Source organism: Phyllobates terribilis, unplaced genomic scaffold (assembly GCF_046119375.1).
Source record: "Phyllobates terribilis strain yellow unplaced genomic scaffold, ASM4611937v1 Scaffold_7__3_contigs__length_470593459, whole genome shotgun sequence".
NCBI lineage: Eukaryota > Metazoa > Chordata > Amphibia > Anura > Dendrobatidae > Phyllobates > Phyllobates terribilis.
The window spans coordinates 115,120,862-115,145,009 of record NW_027362767.1 but is presented as its reverse complement, the minus strand read 5'-3'; the positions used below and the strand labels follow the sequence as shown (position 1 = coordinate 115,145,009).

Genomic DNA, 24,148 nt, shown 5'->3' with positions numbered 1-24,148 from the left:
CAAAAAATGCTGGATACAAGTCATTTAATGACCAGAAATAGTGTTATTACTCATTACACACATATGATTTGTAAAGTTTCCAGAAAGTACAGTTATTAGAGATGAGCAGATCTACCAAATCACACGGATTTTCCTGGAAAATTTGATTTGCAGCAAAGTTATTCTCAGTCAGCCAGCCAACCGCCATTTTGCTGAATTGGTGCGGAAGTAAATGATAAAAAAAAATAGAATTTTGGCAAATTTTTGTAATATTCAAGTAGATTACAATTCCACTCAAATATGTTTGCTCATCTCTAACAGTGACACTTTAAGCGAGCGCAGCTTATTTTAGTTTTGGTCTGATTTTAAAGAGATTTCCTATTTCCTAGATCCTATCCCAATGTGTAGTCGGTGTAATAATAATAATAATATTATCAAATACGTCAAATTAGAAATTTAGTATAGTTCTTCTGATTCACTATGTCGCTTACCCTATGTTCAGGGCATTGCAATAGCTTAGGTATCCATTGCAGTAGCTTATTGGAGGTATTTGCTAATATTATCATTATTACGCCGACTATATATTGAGATAGGATCTTGGAAATGGGACCACTAACAGCTAACTATCCATGACAAAGGATACCTAAGCTACTGTGATGCCCTGCACATGGGGTAAGCGACATAGTGAATCAGAAGAACTATACTACATTTCTAATATTATTTGCTAATATTACTATTATACCTACTACATATTGGGATAGGATCTTGGAGATTGGAATACCCCTTTTAATAATCACACTCATGAAATCACTAATATTTAAATATATATGTTAAATATTTGTATTAAAATTTTATATAATTTTATATATGTATGTATTTACATATATATGTGTGTGTGTGTGTGTGTGTGTGTGTGTATATATATATATATATATATATATATATATATATATATATAATATACAGTATAGACCAAAAGTTTGGACACACCTTCTCATTTAAAGATTTTTCTGTATTTTCATGACTATGAAAATTGTACATTCACACTGAAGGCATCAAAACTATGAATTAACACATGTGGAATTATCTACTTAACAAAAAAGTGTGAAACAACTGAAATTATGTCTTATATTCTAGGTTCTTCAAAGTAGCCACCTTTTGCTTTGATGACTTCTTTGCACACTCTTGGCATTCTCTTGATGAGCTTCAAGAGGTAGTCACCGGAAATGGTTTTCACTTCACAGGTGTGCCCTGTCAGGTTTAATAAGTGGGATTTCTTGCCTTATAAATGGGGTTGGGACCATCAGTTGTGTTGTGCAGAAGTCAGGTGGATACACAGCTGATAGTCCTACTGAATAGACTGTTAGAATTTGTATTATGGCAAGAAAAAAGCAGCTAAGTAAAGAAAAACGAGTGGCCATCATTACTTTAAGAAGTAAAGGTCAGTCAGTGCGAAAAATTGGGAAAACTTGTATGTGTCCCAAGTGCAGTTGCAAAAACCATCAAGCGCTACAAAAAAACTGACTCACATGAGGACCGCCCCAGGAAAGGAAGACCAAGAGTCACCTCTGCTTCTGAGGATAAGTTTATCCGAGTCACCAGCCTCAGAAATCGCAGGTTAACAGCAGCTCAGATTAGAGACCAGGTCAATGCCACACAGAGTTCTAGCAGCAGACACATCTCTACAACAACTGTTAAGAGGAGACTTTGTGCAGCAGGCCTTAATGGTAAAATAGCTGCTAGGAAACCACTGCTAAGGACAGGCAACAAGCAGAAGAGACTTGTTTGGGCTAAAGAACACAAGGAATGGCCATTAGACCAGTGGAAATCTGTGCTTTGGTCTGAGGAGTCCAAATTTGAGATCTTTGGTTCCAACCACCGTGTCTTTGTGCGACGCAGAAAAGGTGAACGGATGGACTCTACATGCCTGGTTCCCACCGTGAAGCATGGAGGAGGAGGTGTGATGGTGTGGGGGTGCTTTGCTGGTGACACTGTTGGGGATTTATTCATAATTGAAGGCATACTGAACCAGCATAGCTACCACAGCATCTTGCAGCGGCATGCTATTCCATCCGGTTTGCGTTTAGATGGACCATCATTTATTTTTCAACAGGACAATGACCCCAAACACACCTCCAGGCTGTGTAAGGGCTATTTGACCAAGAAGGAGAGTGATGGGGTGCTACGCCAGATGACCTGGCCTCCACAGTCACCAGACCTGAACCCTATCGAGATGGTTTGGGGTGAGCTGGACTGCAGAGTGAAGGCAAAAGGGCCAACAAGTGCTAAGCATCTCTGGGAACTCCTTCAAGATTGTTGGAAGACCATTTCCGGTGACTACCTCTTGAAGCTCATCAAGAGAATGCCAAGAATGTGCAAAGCAGTCATCAAGGCAAAAGGTGGCTACTTTGAAGAACCTAGAATATAAGACATATGTTCAGTTGTTTCACAGTTTTTTGTTAAGTATATAATTCCACATGTGTTAATTCATAGTTTTGATGCCTTCAGTGTGAATGTACAATTTTCATAGTCATGAAAATACAGAAAAATCTTTAAATGAGAAGGTGTGTCCAAACTTTTGGTCTGTACTGTGTGTGTGTATATATATATATATATATATATATATATATATATATATATATATATAATATGAAAAAGTTTGGGCACCCCTATTAATCTTAAGCTTAATGTTTTATAAAAATTGGTGTTTTTGCAACAGCTATTTCAGTTTGATCTATGTAATAACTGTTGGACACAGTAATGTTTCTGCCTTGAAATGAGGTTTATTTGAAGAGGGCTGTCCATGCTTCGCGACCATCAAACTTAACTGAACTGGAATTGTTTTGTAAAGAGGAATGGTCAAAAATACCTTCATCCAGGATCCAGGAACTCATTAAAAGCTACAGGAAGCGACTAGAGGCTGTTATTTTTGCAAAAGGAGGATCTACTAAATATTAATGTCACTTTTCTGGTGAGGTGCCCATACTTATGCACCTGTCAAATTTTGTTTGAATGCAGATTGCACATTTTCTGTTAGTACAATGAACCTCATTTCAAGGCAGAAACATTACTGTGTCCAACAGTTATTACATATATCAAACTGAAATAGCTGTTGCAAAAACACCAATTTTTATAAAACATTAAGCTTAAGATTAATAGGGGTGCCCAAACTTTTTCATATAAATGTATATATGTGTGTGTGTGTATATATATATATATATATATATATATATATATATATATATGTATGTATATATATAAGCAAATTTTAATACAAATGTTTAAGAACTTGGAGTGATGCTTAATCTATTAGTGGGGTGAATATTTTAGTCTTATGCCTTTTTTTTTTCTCCCGTAGAATTATTAAAGCATGAGGATGAGAATGGTAAGATTAACTTCTTATGAATTATTTGTGTTAGACCGGTTTCTGAAATACATATAATGTATGGAAAGAGAATTATTCTGTAGGAAAAAAGGGAAGCGGCCAACTCATTCATGAAAAGGACCAGTCAACAGGTTAAATTGGCTAGTTTTTGCTGTTGTTTTATTTATTTTTAGTTCTTTTATTAGTTTTGTTTTTTCTTTCTATATCCTCCACACGGCTCCAGAGATATGGGCCTTTTTACTTAGTGACATTTTTATGGTCTTTATGTATATAAGAAATATGGAGGGGCTTCAAAACATCGCGTGTGAACTGATAAAAACTAGCACTTCATAAAGTAAAGTTTTGGTGTAATTATACCTATATATATACTTTAACATGTATTTATTTTCTTTTTTTCTGGCTTTTAAATATCCAGTGGTTTTGAAGGTAAGATCTCCTTTATAATATTTAAAGCCTGTTACTGGTGTCTAAGGCCGTGCTCTGATTTTCTAAAAAACAGTGGAGATTTTCCTGCATTATTGAAAAATCGCTGCAAAAAAGCCACGTCGGAGGTGCACGCCGTCATGAAAAGTACAGATGTGTCCAACCTTTCTTTAAACTTTATGTACTCCCAATTTTTCACAAAATAAATTCAAAATAATACCGGAACATGGTAGCGAAGCTTCGACAGGCTGCAATTTCCATTGCAACCACTGGGTGGACACACATCCACAGAATACAGCATCAACATCCCATGACAGAGTATCACAAAAAAAATGTTTTCATTTTTTTTTTGTAATCTCGCAAAACACATTTCGGGATGTGTTGAGTCAAGGTCAAATGTATCCAAGGACACATCTGTCTTTATGATTGGTATCTATGAAGGCATATCGGTTGTGTGTATAAATTCTGGTTAACATCAATGCTATATTTATTTCCAAAGCTTAGTAGATAAGGAAACCTATTTCATTGCATGCCTAAACTTTCAAGTGTGATTTTCCAGTCTGTGTGTGTTCTAGACTAGCGTTTTGTATTGCTGACATAGCATTCTTCATATACTGACTTCTGTGCTGCTCAGCAAATTTATTTAAGTCTACAGTAGACTTCCAGTATTTGTCGGGTATCCAATATATCTTATTACATTATTTTATAGTCGTCAAGTGGTTCTAGTATTTTTATTATTTTTTTTTTTCATTTTTATTCTTTTATTATTTTAAGTATTTAACACACACAAACCCACAGTTGATATTTTATTAGCCAAGTCGTACCTTCTGTTAGCATATACTGCCTGGCATATCAACGTCTTAAAGGGAAGACGTTTACGAGCTTATTTTAAATGAAAGGGGGCATGAGACATGTAAATCAGGAGAGCGGACTGTCAGTCATTACATGTCTCACACTGATAACGCCCCTTTTCATTTAAAATAAGCTCTCAGGGAGATTTATGTCCCGCCCATAGATCTTAACAGCTCATTTACATATTAAGAAAATTGTGGATTTCTCTAGAATAAGACATCAGATCGCAGATATCAGGATATCCTTTTATTCAGCTTCCTATGACCTACATACCCATATAGACGACTTAGGAGGGTTGATCCTACTGATAGATACTCTGTAAGGGCCACTGCCATCATAGTATAATACAGGCAAACCATCCGGGAGCTGTATTATTACAGTGCTCCAGTTTTTTGGCCACTGTCCCTTTACCTGCGGAAGCAGGACTCCTGCCGAGGCCGCTGGGATTGGAGACAATTCTTATCCCGGTTGTTCACCCCATAGAAACCATGGTCAATAGAGAGTGCTTACTCTTTCTGGCTATCTGGAGAGAGTTGGGGGTCTGATACGTACCCCTAGACTAGCCATCAGTACTAATCGGTGTCAGTTCCCCTACCTGTGATGCCATGCCTGAGTGTGCCAATTACCAGCTATAATGCTGGGGAATACTATGTGTTCTACCAGCAATCAACAACCAAAGGATTTTGCTTCTAATCCCCAAGAGGGACAAAAAATGTAAAATTGTTTAAGTATTATTTAAAAGAAAAAATGCCCCACCCCTGCTATAATGAAGATCACTGCCTATTTTGACTGTAAAGCTAATCTATAAATTTTATATACCCCAAAACGGTGCCAATAAAAAGTAAAAAAATAAAATAAAATAAATGGAGTTGCCGGTCAAAGATCCATCCTGACTCTCCAGTAAAAGTCTCTGAGCCGCGCTATCCCATCCCTCCTGGCTCTGGTCTTCTGCAGGGGAGAATGGGGGGCACAGATTCAGGCAGATGGCGGAGTGCATGCTGTGGGGCCCACTATGATCTAACAACTGTCGCCTATCCATCCAGCTGGAAGCCATATGCTGAGGATGGCAATTTGTGTGGACCGGAATGGCCCTTTAATACTAATTTTAGTATATTCCAAATGTTCACTATTGAATTGAGTTGTTGAGTTGTCCGGCTACTCGGGGTCATTAAAAAATCCGCCTTGTGACTCTGACAATAGGGAAATTGTTAGGATGTAAAAAAAAAAAGAGACTTTAATACCTAAATGTATTATTCTTTTTTATTTTGTTTTTTTTTCAATACTTTTGCAAAACCCCTAGAATTAAAGCTGACACTTCATTGTCATAGTCCAGCAGCTTGTTTTGAAGGTTGTGCCCGGCTATTTCTTTTTTCTATTGATTTTGGTCTGTCGGCTGCTCTGGTAGCGGGATACAACCAAGTTTCCTAACCTTCTCCCAATTTATAATAATAATAATTAATAATTTTTATTTAATGAAATCTTTGTATCAGAAAAACATAGATTTAGAAGAAACAATGCTGACTACCTTCAGTCGTCAGTCGCCAGTATACCTTGATGACCCACATTAAACCAGTGATGGGTGAATTGAATTCAGTTGATCTTCCTGTGACCATAGCGCCTCTTACAGGTTGGGATATGTTGGGCAATAAGTTGTTGATGTGTTGGAATTGGGAATTGGCAAGCGTAAGACCTGAGCCAAACTGTGATGGGAATACAACTGGGTCAGAAGGTCATAAAAATGGCTGGCCTTGTAGGGTCTTTCCATCATACAGTGGTTAGTACCTACAAAAAGTGACTCAAGTAAAGTCACTATTTACCAGCGGTCATGTAGCATTATCACGATGGTTTAACAAGCTTCTATTAGCCAAATTGCTAATATACTACAATCGAGACTTTTCTGCTAAAGGAAACCACCTTTTCTCCATCTGAAAAAGAAGCCGTGTGCACAGACCTCAAGTTTAATATAGTAAGAAATTAGGAATTATCAATGCTAAATAGACTGTAATTTTGTAAGGCCTTAAAGGGAATCTGTCAGCAGCTTTTTGTCACCTAATCTGAGATCAGCATGATGTAGGACCATAGACCCTGAGTCCAGCAATGTATCACTTGCAGGTTTACATGAATCGACATGTTTCGCCACTGCTTCATCAGGAGTAAATGCTTAGCTCTGTATAACCCTGCCCGCACCACTAATTGGCTGCTTTCTGTGTATACTCTGCATAAGCAGAAAGCTGCCAATCAGTGCTGGGGATGGGTGAATGCAGAGCTCATGAATATGGAGGACTACGTGGTAGTAGGTTTACCAGTCTTCTAGTGATAATCTCCTGCTGATAAAATATATCTCAATTAGCCCAAAATATAACAATTCCCCATAAGGCACGGTAATGAATAAAAAACAAAAGAGTTCAACGTGATAAAAATGTCATTTTTATTAACAGAATTCATTAAAAACACATGCATATACAAAGTAATTAAGGCAAATAACAAACATAGACATCTTTAAAAAAAAAGGTGTATATGGAAGGTGAGCTAATCATAGAGGTTTCATGAGAACATGTGTACAGGAAGGCACTGTCACAAATGAACTGAAAAAAAAAAATAATATATATATATTACTCTAATAGCAAATTAGATAAGTGCATGTACATGAAACAAATACATTTAGTTAATAGAATTAGGTATATAGTGGTAATTAATAGTGATATGAGGGTAAAAGATATCTATACATATACCCAAAGAAGGAGAAAGTCAACAATGCATACCAGTGATCAGCTCACTTACCACAGGAGCCGACACGTGTTTCACCACTGCTTCATCAGGGGTAAATGCTGAGCTCTGTATAACCCCGCCCACACCACTGATTGGCAGCTTTCTGCTTATGTACAGTGTACCCAGAAAGCAGCCGATCAGTGGTGGGGATGGGTTTATACAGAGCTCATGAATATAAAGGACTACATGGTAGTAGGTTTACTAGTCTTCTAGTGATAATCTCCTGCTGATAAAACTACAGCAAGCAGCTCAGTAAGTGAAACATTACTGAAAGCAGGGTGTTTGTATCTACACTATGCTGCTCTCAGATTAGGTGGCGACAGATTCCCTTTAAATTTTCCCTGTTTCATTGCAATCTGTCCGCTCCACGTGATATTGTTTGTTCAGCATGCAGGCAGTGAGGACGCTCTACTGGATTTTGGGGACATCCTGCAGCGCGGTTTGAGTAGTCCGATACCAAACTGTAATGATCTTCAGACTGAGGGCGGTAAGGGGCATCCGGCCAATGCTGAGCTAATTAGAGATCCAGGGACTGAGCTCAGTGCATCCGAAGAAGAACCTGAAGAAGAGATGCACATGGATAATGATGGACAGGTAGATAAACGTGCCAGCTCCATGCGGCCAGGCGCACATTGCTGCCCATCTGGGGCACAGTCTTGGCTTGATACTTGGGGCACTTTGGTGGTGAGGGTTCTCTTTCTCCTCTTTGCTGCTTCTAATGTATTAACTCATTCATTCTCTGACTCTTTGTTTCTCGCATGGCAATTTTGAAATGGACTAGCTCTCGAATTCAAAGTTGGAGCAGTCAAAGGGATTTTTCCATCTTGTAATGTTCATGCACGACTACACACCCTAACATTATAAACGTTGTTGGGCTGACATCTTGGCCCCCGATGATCTCTGGAATGGAGAGATTTTTATCTTTTTTTCCATCTCATACGTGCATGTAACTGCAACATGTTTCCATACAAGTAGATGGCGCTATTTTACAGTTCCCCGATCCTAAGATCCCACCACCTAACTAGTCCTGCTGCCCCTCTAGTCTGAGGATCTCAGCATTTAGCCATCATCACCAACATAGTGATGGCGTATCCTTGCAACGTGCTATTACTTGCAACGGTGGGAAAATCCCTTTAAAAAATATTTTCATAGTAAAACCAGAAAAGCAGTGCATAACGTTTTCTTGTAATTTACTACTTTTTTTTTTCTCCAAGACATAGGATTATGTCATATGAGTTTTTTGCAATCTAAAAAAAAAGTGCATGACACTCTTAAAGGGCTCATCCACTACTCGGACAACCCCTTCTCAATCTAAGTGTTTTCCCTCATTAAAATAGAAACATGTAAAGAACGAAAGTGACCTAATTTACTTAAGGCCGTGTGCACATGTTGCGTTTTTGTCGTGTTTTTTTTTCTGCACAGATTTGCCACAAAACCTGAAGGATTTCTTAGTCCCAGCAAAGTGAATGAGACTCCGGAAGTCTCATGCACACATTGCTTATTTTTTTCTTTACAAATTTATATCCATTCTTTCAGCGTTTTTGCAGCAGATTTCACCCATATTAATAAATGGGGGGAAAAATATGCAACACAAACACATGTAAAAGAAAAAAAACACGGCAAAAAACGTTTTTCCTGCCAAGAGATGCAGAAATTTCTGCACCAAATACTTGACGTGTGCACATACCCTAAGGCCACGTCCCCACAACGAGTTTTTGGTGAGTTTTTGATGTTGCAGATTTTCTACACCCATTAGGTAAAATAGTTACTTTCATTTTTTCTAAAATAAGCAGCGTAAAAAAAAAACTCATTGCGGGAACGTAGCCTAACAGGTGCAGACATGCTGCAGAAAATCTGCACCATCAAAAACTCACCAGTTTCTCACTCACTGTAGGAGTGTAATCTGAACCCCTTCCCGACATATGACGTACAGTTACGTCATATGTCGGGTCCCTTAGTTTGATGCCGAGCCCATATTTTTCCCGGCAGATGATGGCTGTAATATTCTGCCATCATCTGCTCTAACAGCCACGAGGGGAGCCGTACTCCGCCTGCGGCTGTTAACCTGTTAAATGCCACTGTCAATCTCTTACAGCTGTATTTACTGTTTGCCGGCAGGGAGACGCATCAGCCTTTGCTCCCAAGAACACACCCCTGACGGGATTGCGAGGCACCGATGGGTTGCCATTAGAGATGAGCGAACCAGAACTCTGAACACCGACTTCTCCCGGAAGTTCGGAGTTCTGGGAGGAAAGTGAGGTACCATAACAGCCCAGGGTCTGCTGAAGACCTGCCATGCCTGTCATGTCACTGTACACTGCAGTACTGTAGTATTGCAACGTATAGTACAAGCAATCATATGATTGAAGGTTCAAGTCCCCTAAGGGGACTATTAAATACAGTAGAAAGTTGGGGGAAAAAAATATTTTAAAAAATATATGAAAAAAATATCTAAAAGTTTGAATTACCCGCTTAAAAATAAAAAAAAATAAGAAAAAAAAACGTGGTATTGCTACGACCTTAAGTCTGATCCATAAAAATATAAAATTATTTAACCTGATTACATCGTTTACCAATCAGAAAAAAGAGGCGATCAAAACATCGTATCAGTAAAAACGTCAGCTCAGGGCACAGAACACCAGCCCTGACACAGCCCCATCGATCAAAGATGTGTAAAACATTACTGGTCTCAGAAAATGGCGACAAGTGAATTCTTTTTTTTCTACAAATTTCAGATTTTTTATTTTTATTTTTTGCCACTTAAATAAGAAAACTATACATGTTTGGTTTCTCCGTAATCATATTGCCAGGTAATTTTTACCGTATAGTGAACATGGTAACTTAAAAAAAAAATTATTGTGGAATTGCATTTTTTTTTCACCGTTTCGCTGCACTTGGAATTTTTTTTTTCTGTTTTCTAGTACGTCACATGATAAAAAGAATGGTGTCAATCAAAAGTATAATCCATCCCACAAAAAAAAAAAACAAGCCCCTCATACCGTTATTTCGACAGAAAAATAAAAAAAAGTTACAGCTCTTGGAAAAAGGGGAGGAAAAAACTAAAATGCAAAAATGGAATATTTTACTGTAAAAGCAGTGACACACTGGGATTCTCGGCCTTGGGAAGTATCCGGTCTGGACGTCCTGTAATATTACAGGTTATCTGTGATTGCCGGAGATAGGTAATTGATCAAGAAGGATTTTTTTCTTCTACATATGTGCACAGCATGCGCACTCGGATCAAGACATCAGTGTAAAATACTTCTTTATTACAAAGATTAAAATCTTGGCAAACACCAATCCCTTAGTAAAATAAGCAAACGCGTTTCAGGACAACATCCTTAATCATTGCATTTAAATTATTCCCATGCAGCTCCTTGGCATTCCAGGACTCCTGTTACCAATCGAAATTCTTTACTTGTGTAAGGAGACTTTTAGGCTATTTAAAATAAAGAAAAAGCCCATTTTTATATACCCCAATTTGGGATTTGGTGTGATTAGAGGGGCAGAATGAAGTATGAGCGATCGTCCTGTCCCCGTCATTGTTCATATGTCTGCTTATACAGGCAGGTAAAAAAGCGCCAAATCACTGGTTTATAGTTGATCAGTGCTCGTTAAAGGCACATTGTTTTGCCAAAAACGTAGCGTCTAAATGCACACTGATGATACAGGAAAACTGAAAATTTCCTGCCAAGTTTCTTAACAGATTAGATCTGATTTCTATGGGTCCCAGCTGAAGGACACTTTGGAGAATCTTTGAGTCCATTGACAATAAGCTGATCACAAGGTTAAGAACTGTGTTAAAGGGAATTTGTCAGCCGTTTTTTGTTATGTAATCTGACAGTGGCATGATGTAGGGGGAAAGACCCTGATTTCAGTGATATATCACTTAGTATACTGGGTGCAGCAATTGTGATAGAATCAAAGTTTTCTCTGTTGCAGAGCTCTGAATGCTGAGATCTGTATAACCTGGCCCACACCACTGATTGACTGCTTTCCGTGTACAATATATAGTGATGGAGAGCTGCTAATCAGTGTTGGGGACGTGATTGGACTAGGAGGCACGAGACACCTAGTCCTGCAGTGATAATCTCCTGTGGATTAAACACTGTGTAACGGGTCTGGGAGGCGGAACCTCTGGGCTACTATACAAGGGAGCGGTCCTTGTAAGGGAGCGGGTGGCGACCAGGCAGGCAGTCACAGCAGGTGACCGGGACAGTCTCTGGGTGTACGGGCAGGAGGTCACGGCAAGTGATCAGGGCAGTCTCTGGAAGAACGGGCTGGAGGTCACGGCAAGTGACCGGGGCAGTCTCTGGAAGAACGGGCTGGAGGTCACGGCAAGTGACCGGGGCAGTCTCTAGGTAAAGGGTAGGTACGACCTGTGATGGCTGAACCTCCAGGTAGGCTAGCAAGGCAGATGGAGGATGTGTGCTCCCAGGTGAGCAAGCGAGAGTCTCTGGAATAGCAGGTGGTCACAGCACGTGACGGCGGAGCCTCCAGGTAGGCAAGCAGGCAGGTAGCGGAGGAGCGCTCCCAGGTGAGCGGGCAAGAGTCTCTGGAATAGCTGGTGGTCCCAGCACGTGACAGCGGAACCCCCGGGCAGGCAAGCAGGCAGGTAGTGGAGAAGCGCTCCCAGGTGAGCGGGCAAGAGTCTGGAATAGCTGGTGGTCACAGCACGTGACAGCGGAGCCTCCGGGCAGGCAAGCAGGCAGGTAGCGGAGAAGCGCTCCCAGGTGAGCGGGCAAGCTGGTCCATAGACAGACTGACCGGAGTTGTAAGGCAGACCGTCGGACCTCAGGCAAGCAGGCAGGTAGCTGATGTGCGCTCCCAGGTGAGCGGGCAAGTTGGTCCTTAGACAGACTGACCGGAGTTGTAAGGCAGACCGTCGGACCTCAGGTAGGCAGGCAGGTAACAGGAAATCAGGCAGGATTAGGACAGCAAGCTGGCAGGAATCTGGCAGGTAACTGGCAACGGGACCTGAGGGCTGAAGCAGAGTAGAACGGTGCAACAACATTGCTCGGGCACCTCCATTTTGGAGGAGGTGCCTTATATATGGTAAAGTCCTCCGGCCATTGGCCGGGGACTCCTTAGGACGGCGCGCGCGGCCCCTTTAAGAGGGAGGGAGGGCGCGCGCGCGCGCCCTAAGCACAGTGGCCGGGAAGGAGCGCGCGCTGCCAGCAGAGCGGGAGAGGGACGCCGGGCACGGAGCAGAGCGGTGAGGGGAACAGCGTCCCTGCCTAGCAGAGGGCAGGGACGCCGGCACTACAGTACCCCCCCCCTTTAGGCCCCCCCTTTTTTAGGCCAGATAGAAATTTAGCTAGGATGAGAGGGGCATGGATGTTCTCCCGGGGCTCCCACGTTCTCTCCTCAGGACCAAACCCCTTCCAATCTACCAGAAAAAAGGTCTTTCCTCTTACCCTTTTGGTGGCAAGAATGTTCTCTACCTCAAACTCGTCCTCAGCAGAAACCGGAGCAGGAGGCGTACCTGTAGACTTGGAAAAAGAGTTAAGTACCACGGGTTTGAGGAGAGATACATGGAAGGAGTTAGGGATCCGTAAGTTGGCCGGGAGTTTCAATTTATAGGCCACCGGGTTGATCTGACTGATGACCTCCAGAGGACCGATGAACCGAGGCCCTAACTTGTAAGAAGGTATCTTGAGTCGAACATATTTAGATGAGAGCCAGACTTTATCTCCTGGACGAAATTGTGGAGGATCCAGGCGTTTTTTGTCAGCGTGTCTTTTCATACGCTCGGATGACAGAAGGAGTGCGGACCGGGTACTCTCCCATATGGAGGAAAATTTGCTAACGAGAGATTCCGCAGCCGGGTTGTCCACAGAGGTGGAGACAGGAAAAGGAATCCGAGGATGCTGACCAAAGACTACAAAAAACGGGGATTTGGAGGAGGATTCGCTCTCGTGATTATTATAAGAGAACTCGGCCCATGGTAGGAGATCCACCCAGTCAGAATGGTGGGCATTAACGAAGTGCCGGAGGTAACTGGTCAGGTTCTGATTGATCCGCTCCACTTGACCATTGGACTGTGGGTGGTAAGCGGAAGAGAAGTCCAGGGTGACGTCTAGTAGTTTACAAGTGGCTCTCCAGAAACGTGAGGTGAACTGTACCCCACGATCCGACACGATGTGGAGGGGCAGGCCATGAAGACGGAAGATGTGGCGGATAAAGTCTTTAGCCAGCTCGGGTGCAGACGGAAGGCCTGGCAGGGGAATAAAGTGAGCCATCTTGTAAAAGCGGTCAGCGACCACCCAAATGACCGTACAACCGGCAGAGACGGGGAGATCAGTTATAAAGTCCATTGCTATATGCTGCCAGGGGGCAGCAGGTACAGGAAGCGGAAGGAGGCATCCGGCTGGCAGATGTCTCGGGACTTTGTTGCGGGTGCAGGACACACAGGCAGAAACAAAGTCTATTATGTCCTTGTGCAGGGTAGGCCACCAATAGTGCCGGGCAATAAGCTGGAGGGTCTTTTTCTGACCGGCGTGGCCAGCTAGTTTAGACGAATGGCCCCAGTGTAGGATCTTCTCCCGATCAGGTACTGAAACAAACGTCTTACCGGGAGGGAGACGATTTAGACTCACGGGAGCCACCTGCATTACTCTGGCGGGATCGATGATATGTTTAGGTTCTTCCTCGAGATCGGACACCAGAAAGGATCGGGACAAGGCGTCTGCTTTGACGTTTTTGTCAGCCGGGCGAAAATGAAGAACAAAATCAAAGCGAGCAAAAAACAAGGACCACCGGGCTTGGCGCGGGTTAAGTCTCTGGGCATGCTGGAGGTAAGCCAAGTTCTTGTGGTCAGTGTAAATTATTACCGGATGAAGAGCCCCCTCGAGTAGGTAACGCCACTCCTCCAACGCCAGCTTGATGGCCAATAACTCTCGGTCTCCTATGGAATAGTTGCGCTCAGAAGAGGAGAAGAGTTTGGAGAAGAAGCCACAAGTTAACATTCTCCCGGAAGATGATTTTTGAGTAAGTACCGCTCCGGCTCCAGAGGAGGAGGCGTCAACTTCCAGGAAGAACTGCTTGTTGCCGTCCGGGCGATGCAGCACCGGGGCGGAAGAGAAGGCCTGTTTTAGGGAAAGAAAGGCCTCCTCTGCTTCGGGCGGCCACTCTTTGGGATTAGTACCCTTACGGGTGAGCGCGGAAATTGGGGCAGTCCGGGAAGAGAAGTGCGGGATGAAGAGGCGGTAATAGTTGGCGAAGCCCAGGAACCGTTGAATAGCCTTCAACCCCTCTGGTCGGGGCCATTTCTCGATGGCAGACAGTTTCTCAGGATCCATTTGTAGGCCGGTCTGAGAGATAATGTAGCCCAGAAACGGAAGCGAGGTCTGCTCAAAGAGGCACTTCTCATATTTAGCGTAGAGATGGTTCTGCCTGAGCCTGAGCAGGACCTGACGAACGTCCCTCCGGTGAGTCTGGAGATCCGGAGAGAAGACCAAGATGTCGTCCAGGTACACCACTACGCAGGAGTAGAGAAGGTCCCGGAAGATGTCATTGACCAACTCTTGAAAGACGGCAGGAGCGTTACAGAGGCCAAAGGGCATTACCAGATATTCATAGTGGCCGTCCCGGGTGTTGAATGCCGTCTTCCATTCATCCCCCTGATGGATACGAACCAGGTTGTACGCCCCACGGAGGTCCAGTTTGGTGAAGATTCTAGCCCCCCTCAGACGATCAAATAACTCCGGAATGAGCGGAAGGGGGTACTTATTCTTCACCGTGATCTGGTTAAGGCCTCTATAGTCTATACAGGGACGGAGAGAGCCGTCCTTCTTTTTGACGAAAAAGAAGCCTGCTCCCGCCGGGGAGGTAGATTTCCGGATGAATCCCCTGGCCAGATTCTCCTCAATATATTCGGACATCGACCGGGTCTCAGCAGCGGATAATGGATAAATACGCCCACGGGGAGGAGAAGTACCAGGTAACAGGTCGATAGGGCAGTCGTATGGTCTATGAGGGGGTAGTGTCTCTGCCTCCTTTTTATTAAAGACATCAGCATAAGACCAATAAGGAATCGGAAGTCCAGGTAGATTAGCTGGGGTAGGAGAAGGACGGACGGGATGAACGGGAACCAGACAGGTCTTATGGCAGCCCTGTCCCCAGCGAAGGACTTCTCCGGTCTGCCAGTCAAGAACGGGTGCATGTTTCTGGAGCCAAGGTAGGCCTAGCAAGAGGGCGTGAGAGAGTCCAGGCAGAACATGGAAGGAGATACTTTCAGAATGCAGCATTCCCACCTGCAGAGTAATGGATTCGGTGATGAGTTGGATGGGGCGTGGTAAGAGCCCCCCATCCACGGCAGCAACAGACAAGGGTACAGCCAGAGGTTTGGTGGGGATGCGGTATTTCTCTACCAGGGACTGTGAAATAAGATTCCCGGCTGCTCCAGAGTCCAGTTGGGCTAGTTCGAAATAACGGTTCTCCCCGTAGACGATTGAAACTGACAACAGCAGGGATGGAGAGGATTTATTCTTGTCTAGGTGGACCTCTCTGAGCGAACCTAGACACAGGCGTTTCCCGACCTCTCCGGGCAGGCACGGATCCGGTGCTCCTTACTGCCACAGTAGAAGCAGGTCCCCTCGGCACGGCGTAAGTCCTGACGGGTCTTGACCATCTTGGTCTGGTCGACCTGCATAGGCTCAGGAGGGTGTACCTGGTTAGAGACAGAAGGAGTGACGGGTTTCTGAAAAGTAGGAGCTAGACGTGGTAACCTCCTCTCACGGGTGACCTCTCTGGCACGCTCCTGGAACCGTAGGTCAATCCGGGTGGCAAGAGTTATTAAGTCATCGAGAGTGGTAGGAATGTCCCGACCGGCAAGTTCATCTTTAATACGGCCGGACAGACCCTCCCAGAAGACGGAAACCAGAGCGTCGTTATCCCAGGCCAGCTCCGAGGCAAGGGTACGGAACCGTATGGCATATTGGCCCACGGTGAGACTTTCCTGACGGAGGCGTAGCAACGATGATGCGGATGAGGTCTTCCGTCCGGGTTCGTCGAAGACTTTCCGGAAGGCCGTGAGAAAAGCAGGCAAGTTGGACACCAGGGGGTCTCCTCTCTCCCATAGAGGATTTAGCCAGGCCAGGGCCTCCCCGGTGAGATGGGACATGATGAATGCAATTTTGGCTCGGTCGGAGTTAAACTGGTGGGACAGTAGTTCAAAGTGCAGGGTGCACTGATTTATGAAGCCCCGAGCCTGGGCTGAGTCGCCTCCGAAGCGAGGAGGTGCAGAAAGCCGAGGTCCGGGGTAGGATATCATGGTGTTAGTGGACAGCGGAGCTGCCGGATTGCGAGACATGGCACTGGCGGAGGTTGCTGGTGGAGCAGTCAGAGTGTCCAGGCGAGTATTGACATTCCGCAGGTGACCCAGGATGGACTCCTGTTGGGACCTTTGACGGGACAGTTCATGACACAGGTCCGAGAGCGAGGGAGCTTGGGTGCCACCGGGTTCCATGGCCCGAGCAAACTGTAACAGGTCTGGGAGGCGGAACCTCTGGGCTACTATACAAGGGAGCGGTCCTTGTAAGGGAGCGGGTGGCGACCAGGCAGGCAGTCACAGCAGGTGACCGGGACAGTCTCTGGGTGTACGGGCAGGAGGTCACGGCAAGTGATCAGGGCAGTCTCTGGAAGAACGGGCTGGAGGTCACGGCAAGTGACCGGGGCAGTCTCTGGAAGAACGGGCTGGAGGTCACGGCAAGTGACCGGGGCAGTCTCTAGGTAAAGGGTAGGTACGACCTGTGATGGCTGAACCTCCAGGTAGGCTAGCAAGGCAGATGGAGGATGTGTGCTCCCAGGTGAGCAAGCGAGAGTCTCTGGAATAGCAGGTGGTCACAGCACGTGACGGCGGAGCCTCCAGGTAGGCAAGCAGGCAGGTAGCGGAGGAGCGCTCCCAGGTGAGCGGGCAAGAGTCTCTGGAATAGCTGGTGGTCCCAGCACGTGACAGCGGAACCCCCGGGCAGGCAAGCAGGCAGGTAGTGGAGAAGCGCTCCCAGGTGAGCGGGCAAGAGTCTGGAATAGCTGGTGGTCACAGCACGTGACAGCGGAGCCTCCGGGCAGGCAAGCAGGCAGGTAGCGGAGAAGCGCTCCCAGGTGAGCGGGCAAGCTGGTCCATAGACAGACTGACCGGAGTTGTAAGGCAGACCGTCGGACCTCAGGCAAGCAGGCAGGTAGCTGATGTGCGCTCCCAGGTGAGCGGGCAAGTTGGTCCTTAGACAGACTGACCGGAGTTGTAAGGCAGACCGTCGGACCTCAGGCAGGCAGGCAGGTAACAGGAAATCAGGCAGGATTAGGACAGCAAGCTGGCAGGTAACTGGCAACGGGACCTGAGGGCTGAAGCAGAGTAGAACGGTGCAACAACATTGCTCGGGCACCTCCATTTTGGAGGAGGTGCCTTATATATGGTAAAGTCCTCCAGCCATTGGCTGGGGACTCCTTAGGACGGCGCGCGCGGCCCCTTTAAGAGGGAGGGAGGGCGCGCGCCCTAAGCACAGTGGCCGGGAAGGAGCGCGCGCTGCCAGCAGAGCGGGAGAGTGACGCCGGGCACGGAGCAGAGCGGTGAGGGGAACAGCGTCCCTGCCTAGCAGAGGGCAGGGACGCCGGCACTACACACTGAATTTATTGAAAAAGAAACACACAGCCCAATAAGTGATATATTCCCGGAATCAGGATCTCAGCTCCTACATTATGCTGCTCTCAGATTACATAGCAAAAACCTGCTGACTGATTCCCTTTAAGCAAAAGTAGATTTTGAGATTTCCATTCACATTTGAACAGCTGCAGACATTTTTGGCTTAGATGTAGAAAAAAAAATCCAAAAACCCTTTTTTTTTCTTAAACTGAGCCAACCCTTTTGCTTGATATTGAGTAGTTTTATTTTGGGCCTTAAAAAAAATGAAAAAATAAAAATAAAAAAAGCAAATTTGCAACTTAAAGCATCTAATTTGTCAAGAAGGACAGGATTTTATTTTTTTAGTTTACGGCTCGTTGTCTAGGTTACCTGCCACCTGTGCTTCTCCTATTGTGCAGAGGCAGAGTTGGCACTGCTTGCAAGCATCACAGTGCCCTGCTCGGGCCACCGGCCCAAACTGTCAATCTTCAGACGCACACAACCCCCGAGTAAGCAGAAAGCAGAGGAGATGCACGCTCCTGAAGAGCAAACATGAAACAATTCTACCTGGATAACTCCAGCTTAATCAATTCAGGACCCAAACCAAAATAAAAGCAGTATAAACTCACGTCCTGGAGTGGAGCCGGTCCAGCAATCTCGCACTGCTGCTCCTGGCGGTGACGTGAGAGGAGTAAACACTGGTTTTATTTTTATTTGGCTCTTGAATTGTTTAAGCTGGAGTTGTCCAGTAGTGGAAACCCCCTTTAAAGACTTGCTATTATTATTATTATTATTATTATTATTATTATTATTATTATTATTATTATTATTAAATATTGTCACAAAACTAGTTTTTTTTAAGTATTTTTTTGATTTAGCTTTTTCATAAAATTTGGAATTCTAGCTAAATATTGATTATTGTTTTTTTTCACTCATCCGTCTTTTATTGCACTTCATTTTATTTCTTTCCTTCTTTTTTTCAATCTAAAAAGTATTGAAATTTGTCTTTAACATATTAACACCAACTAAAGAATTGTTTGTTTTTATGAAATTTTATCAAGTGTTGTTTTTTTTTTTTGCACAGTTTAAAAAAGGGAGTAAGGAAAAATGGGTGTAATTGCTGTGGTTATATGGACTATAAGAAGAATTTGTGTTTAGAGAACCAAGAAAAATATTTCATAGTTATTAAACTTCCCCCAATGGTCTGAAGAAATGGAGGCGTTAATGTGCCGAACATTGGTCTATGGTCCATTTCATTGTGTTCTAGTGTAGAAAAGAAAGTTAACAGATAGACTCCTTCAGTGGGGGGGGGTCTGTTTTTACTTAAGTAAATTTATTTTTGGCTAAAAATTATTTTTGTTATTGGGTCTCCTTAAAAATGTTGTTCTCTTTGCTTTCTATAACCCCTACTAAGAATCTGTTAGTGAGCATGTTCTATGAGTTTATAACTCTTACCTTCCTTCTTGTGAGCTCCTCTCAGCAGATTTACGACTTCATGAATGGTGGAGTAACTAGTGTCCCATGGGCCCCGGTGAAAAATTTGGGCCTGGGCAACCATCTCCATGTTGGTCAGATGTAAAGGCATTTGTAGCATTTTAGATCTTATAAATAGTGTCCCTGTCCTGCTACTTTCCTGTAATAATATCCCCTGTCCTGGCCCCTTTCTGTAATAATGTCCCTCATCCTGTCCCCTTCCTGTAATAATGTCCAACACTTTGGGCCCCTTTCTGTAATAACATCCTCCATCTTGTCCCCTTCCTGTAACAATGTCCCCCATCTTGGTATAATGTCCCCTGTCATTGGTCCCTTACTGATATAATGACCCAATTCTGGTATAATGTTTATCTGTTTTCCAAAACATAAAAAAAAAATATTCTTCTTCTCTTCCTCTGCTCCCATGCTCTGCTCGTGACGGGAACGCCGACGTCAGCTGCTGGATATACATCTAGCTGAAGTAGGTACTGGCGTCGGCGGGCCCTCTCCTGTACTGGCCCGGTCGTGGTCACACTCTCTGTGACCCGGATCGTTACGCCCCTGCTCATGCGAAGTCGAGCTGAACTTGGATGTGGTCTTTAATCCGCTGAGAGGAGCTCACAAGAAGGAAGATAAGGGTTATAAAATATTATTAAAACAGATTCCCTTTGAAACCCAATTGCAAAAAATATTTTTAAAAGGTAAATGCATGCATTTAAGTGTTACAGTCTCCATACCCTTAAAATTATTTTTTGACCAAAAAGTCTTAAAATAGACTTTGCGAGGAAGAAACGTTGCTGTCATTATCCTATGGTCTGATGGATCATTAGTACTTTTTATTTTTTATATCCTAATGCCCCCCTATACGCTATAGCTGCCAGCCTAATGATCATCCGGACAACAGACACGGGACCACTTTTTGGCTGAGTGTTCCTGTGTTCTCTGAGAACCATTACCAGACTCCTCTGGCAGCGGTTCATCTCTCTGAGCGGACTAAAAGATCGGCCATATGAAAGCCAGCATGCCGAATCCCTCTGTCCCTCGACATCACGTTCAGCTGTCAACCCAACGTTTGTGGGTCCCTCCGATATTAGTCTAGTGTGTATGGGGGTTTTTAGATATTACATTACATTTAGATTCTTTTAATATTTTATACTGATCCTTGCAGGGCAGGCAATGAATCACTGCACAGTTCTCATCACAGAAAGCTCCAGCTGCCCTGCACTGATCATAGAGGTTATTGTCAGTTACTGCCATTGCAGGGAAAGCGAGTGAAGGGGCTGCAGTGCTGTATTAATTCTGCAGTCCCTCCATTATACGGATCAGTGACCATATCCTAGCGACTTGCCATCACTTTATAAGATGAAGCAACCCACTTAAAGGCGTCCTCCAGTCTCCTGCAGAGTGCTGAATCCTGACAGTGTGCCACTTGCACACTTTACGGCTCACAGAGAGGCCAGTCTTTAAGGTCATATAAATAAATGAACATGTAAATATGTCCTGGTGCGTCTGCTCCTTCCCTTTCAATATCACTGTATGTATTTATATTTACATGCATAATTTAGACTATTTTCAGCATTATTTAAATCCCGTTTTTCATTTCTATGCAGAGGATTAATTTTTTGTTTCATTTTAGATAGACGCTATATTTTCATGTGTCATAGTTAGTCGGGCAGGCGGATCCCCAGCCGCTTCTTCCCACCCTCTGCCCTGGATTGACAGGACAGGCCTCCGCTTGTGTGAAGGTATAGGCAGAGACCTGTCGATTCAGAGCGGGGGAGGGTGGTAGAAGCCTCCGGGACTAGCCTGTCCAACTAGTCTATAGCGCGACTCAGTCCCTGCAGCTATTAAACTGTTTTCCTCTGAAACACCTCAGTGTTGCAAAGTTAGACATATAGCCGCAGTCTGATGCATGCTGCCCGTGAGTCGGGCATGTGTCATGTATCAGCTGTCAGGGTCACTCTAATACCTTGCAGTGGGTCTTCACTCGATGTATCTAACTTTGATAATCTTAATTTTACTCTGGCTTGTCAGTAACCCAGGCTATGCTTTTTTGACAATTAGGGTATGTTCACTTGTTGTGTTTTTGCAGCGTTTTGTTCCTGCATCCAAAACTTTAACACTTGGCATTAAAAAAAACACCGCGTATTAAATCAGCTTTTTGCTGTGGGCTTTGTTTTTTTTTTCCCTGCGTTTTAATTTTTTTTATTCACATTATTTGTGGGATTTGTTTACAGTACATGTTAATAAAGTTAGTTTTATTCACTAAAAACGCTGCTAAGAAAAGCAACACTGCTGCTTTTTTGCCTTTTCTGATTAATTTCAAGGTGTAAAAAATGCTGCAAAAATGCTGAAAGAATTAACATGCTGCAGATTATCAAAAATGCTGCGGAGCTCAAATTCAGTCAGGAAAAAAAAAAAACTAGCGTGTGCATGAGGTTTATAAAATCTCATAGCTTTTGCCAGTGCTGTAAAATGCAGCTTTTGTCCCACCTGAAAAACACTTAAAACACGCAACGTATGAACATACATTAATGGGGCTGCTCCAGAAATGGAAAAGAAAAAAATGTGTGTATGTATATATATATATATATATATATATATATATATATATATATATATATATATATATATATATATATATATGTATATACAGATATACAGTACAAACCAAAAGTTTGGACACACATTCTCATTGAAATATTTTTCTGGATTTTCATGACTATGAAAATTGTGCATTCACACTGAAGGCATCAAAACTGTGAATTAACACATGTGGAATTATATACTTAACAAAAAAGTGTGAAACAACTGAAAATATGTCTTATATTCTAGGTTCTTCAAAGTAGCCACCTTTTGCTTTTATGACTGCTTTGCACACTCTTGACATTCTCTTGATGAGCTTCAAGAGGTAGTCACTGGAAATGGTCTTCCAACAATCTTGAAGGAGTTCCCAGAGATGCTTAGCACTTGTTGGCCCTTTTGCCTTCATTCTGCGGTCAAGCTCACCCCAAACCATCTTGATTGGGTTCAGGTCTGGTGACTGTGGAGGCCAGGTCATCTGGCGTAGCACCCCATCACTCTCCTTCTTGGTCAAATAGCCCTTACACAGCCTGGAGGTGTGTTTGGGGTCATTGTCCTGTTGAAAAAAAAATGATGGTCCAACTAAACGCAAACCGGATGGAAGAGCATGCCGCTGCAAGATGCTGTGGTAGCCATGCTGGTTCAGTATGCCTTCAATTTTGAATAAATCCCCAACAGTGTCACCAGCAAAGCCCCCCCACACCATCACACCTCCTCCTCCATGCTTCACGGTGGGAACCAGGCATGTAGAGTCCATCCGTTCACCTTTTCTGCTTCGCACAAAGACACACGGTGGTTGGAACCAAAGATCTCAAATTTGGACTCGTCAGACCAAAGCACAGATTTCCACTGGTCTAATGTCCATTCGTGTTCTTTAGCCCAAACAAGTCTCTTCTGCTTGTTGCCTGTCCTTAGCAGTGGTTTCCTAGCAGCTATTTTACCATGAAGGCCTGCTGCACAAAGTCTCCTCTTAACAGTTGTTGTAGAGATGTGTCTGCTGCTAGAACTCTGTGTGGCATTGACCTGGTCTCTAATCTGAGCTTCTGTTAACCTGCGATTTCTGAGGCTGGTGACTCGGATAAACTTATCCTCAGAAGCAGAGGTGACTCTTGGTCTTCCTTTCCCAGGGCGGTCCTCATGTGAGCCAGTTTCTTTGTAGCGCTTGATGGTTTTTGCAACTGCACTTGGGGACACATTCAAAGTTTGCCCAATTTTTCGGACTGACTGACCTTCATTTCTTAAAGTATTAATGGCCTCTCCTTTTTCTTTACTTAGCTGCTTTTTTCTTGCCATAATACAAATTCTAACAGTCTATTCAGTAGGACTATCAGCTGTGTATCCACCAGACTTCTGCACAACACAACTGATGGTCCCAACCCCATTTATAAGGCAAGAAATCCCACTTATTAAACCTGACAGGGCACACCTGTGAAGTGAAAACCATTTCCGGTGACTACCTCTTGAAGCTCATCAAGAGAATGCCAAGAGTGTGCAAAGCAGTCATCAAAGCAAAAGGTGGCTACTTTGAAGAACCTAGAATATAAGACATATTTTCAGTTGTTTCACACTTTTTTGTTAAGTATATAATTCCACATGTGTTAATTCATAGTTTTGATGCCTTCAGTGTGAATGTACAATTTTCATAGTCATGAAAATACAGAAAAAATCTTTAAATGAGAAGGTGTGTCCAAACTTTTGGTTTGTACTGTATATATATAATGTGTGTGTGTATATATATATATATATATCTGAAGGAAATGTCATTATTAATACATTCTTAAACACATTTAATTAGAAAATCACAATCGTTTTGTCTAGAGGTAATCACTATAGAATTAAAATGTCCGTTGTCTAGTTATTCTGGGACAAGTTTCTGTCAGTGTATTAGGGCACATGCCTGTGAGCATGTGCAGGGGAATGTGAGCATGTGCAGGAGAATGTGAGCATGTGCAGGAGAATGTGAGCATGTGCGGGAGAATGTGAGCATGTGCGGGAGAATGTGAGCATGTGCTGGAGAATGTGAGCATGTGCAGGAGAATGTGAGCATGTGCAGGAGAATGTGC

General features: G+C 43.7%; 1 protein-coding gene across 1 annotated transcript in view; it reads left to right on the top strand.

Moving 5' to 3' along the window:
* The window catches only part of PLEKHG3 (pleckstrin homology and RhoGEF domain containing G3), a 68,778-nt gene that overhangs the window by 32,482 nt on the left and 12,148 nt on the right, over positions 1-24,148 (top strand). The window contains exons 13-15 of the mRNA XM_073642259.1: positions 3,338-3,364; positions 3,780-3,790; positions 7,652-8,002. Coding sequence (XP_073498360.1) covers positions 3,338-3,364; positions 3,780-3,790; positions 7,652-8,002 — 389 coding nt within the window. The remainder of the gene's footprint in view (positions 1-3,337; positions 3,365-3,779; positions 3,791-7,651; positions 8,003-24,148) is intronic.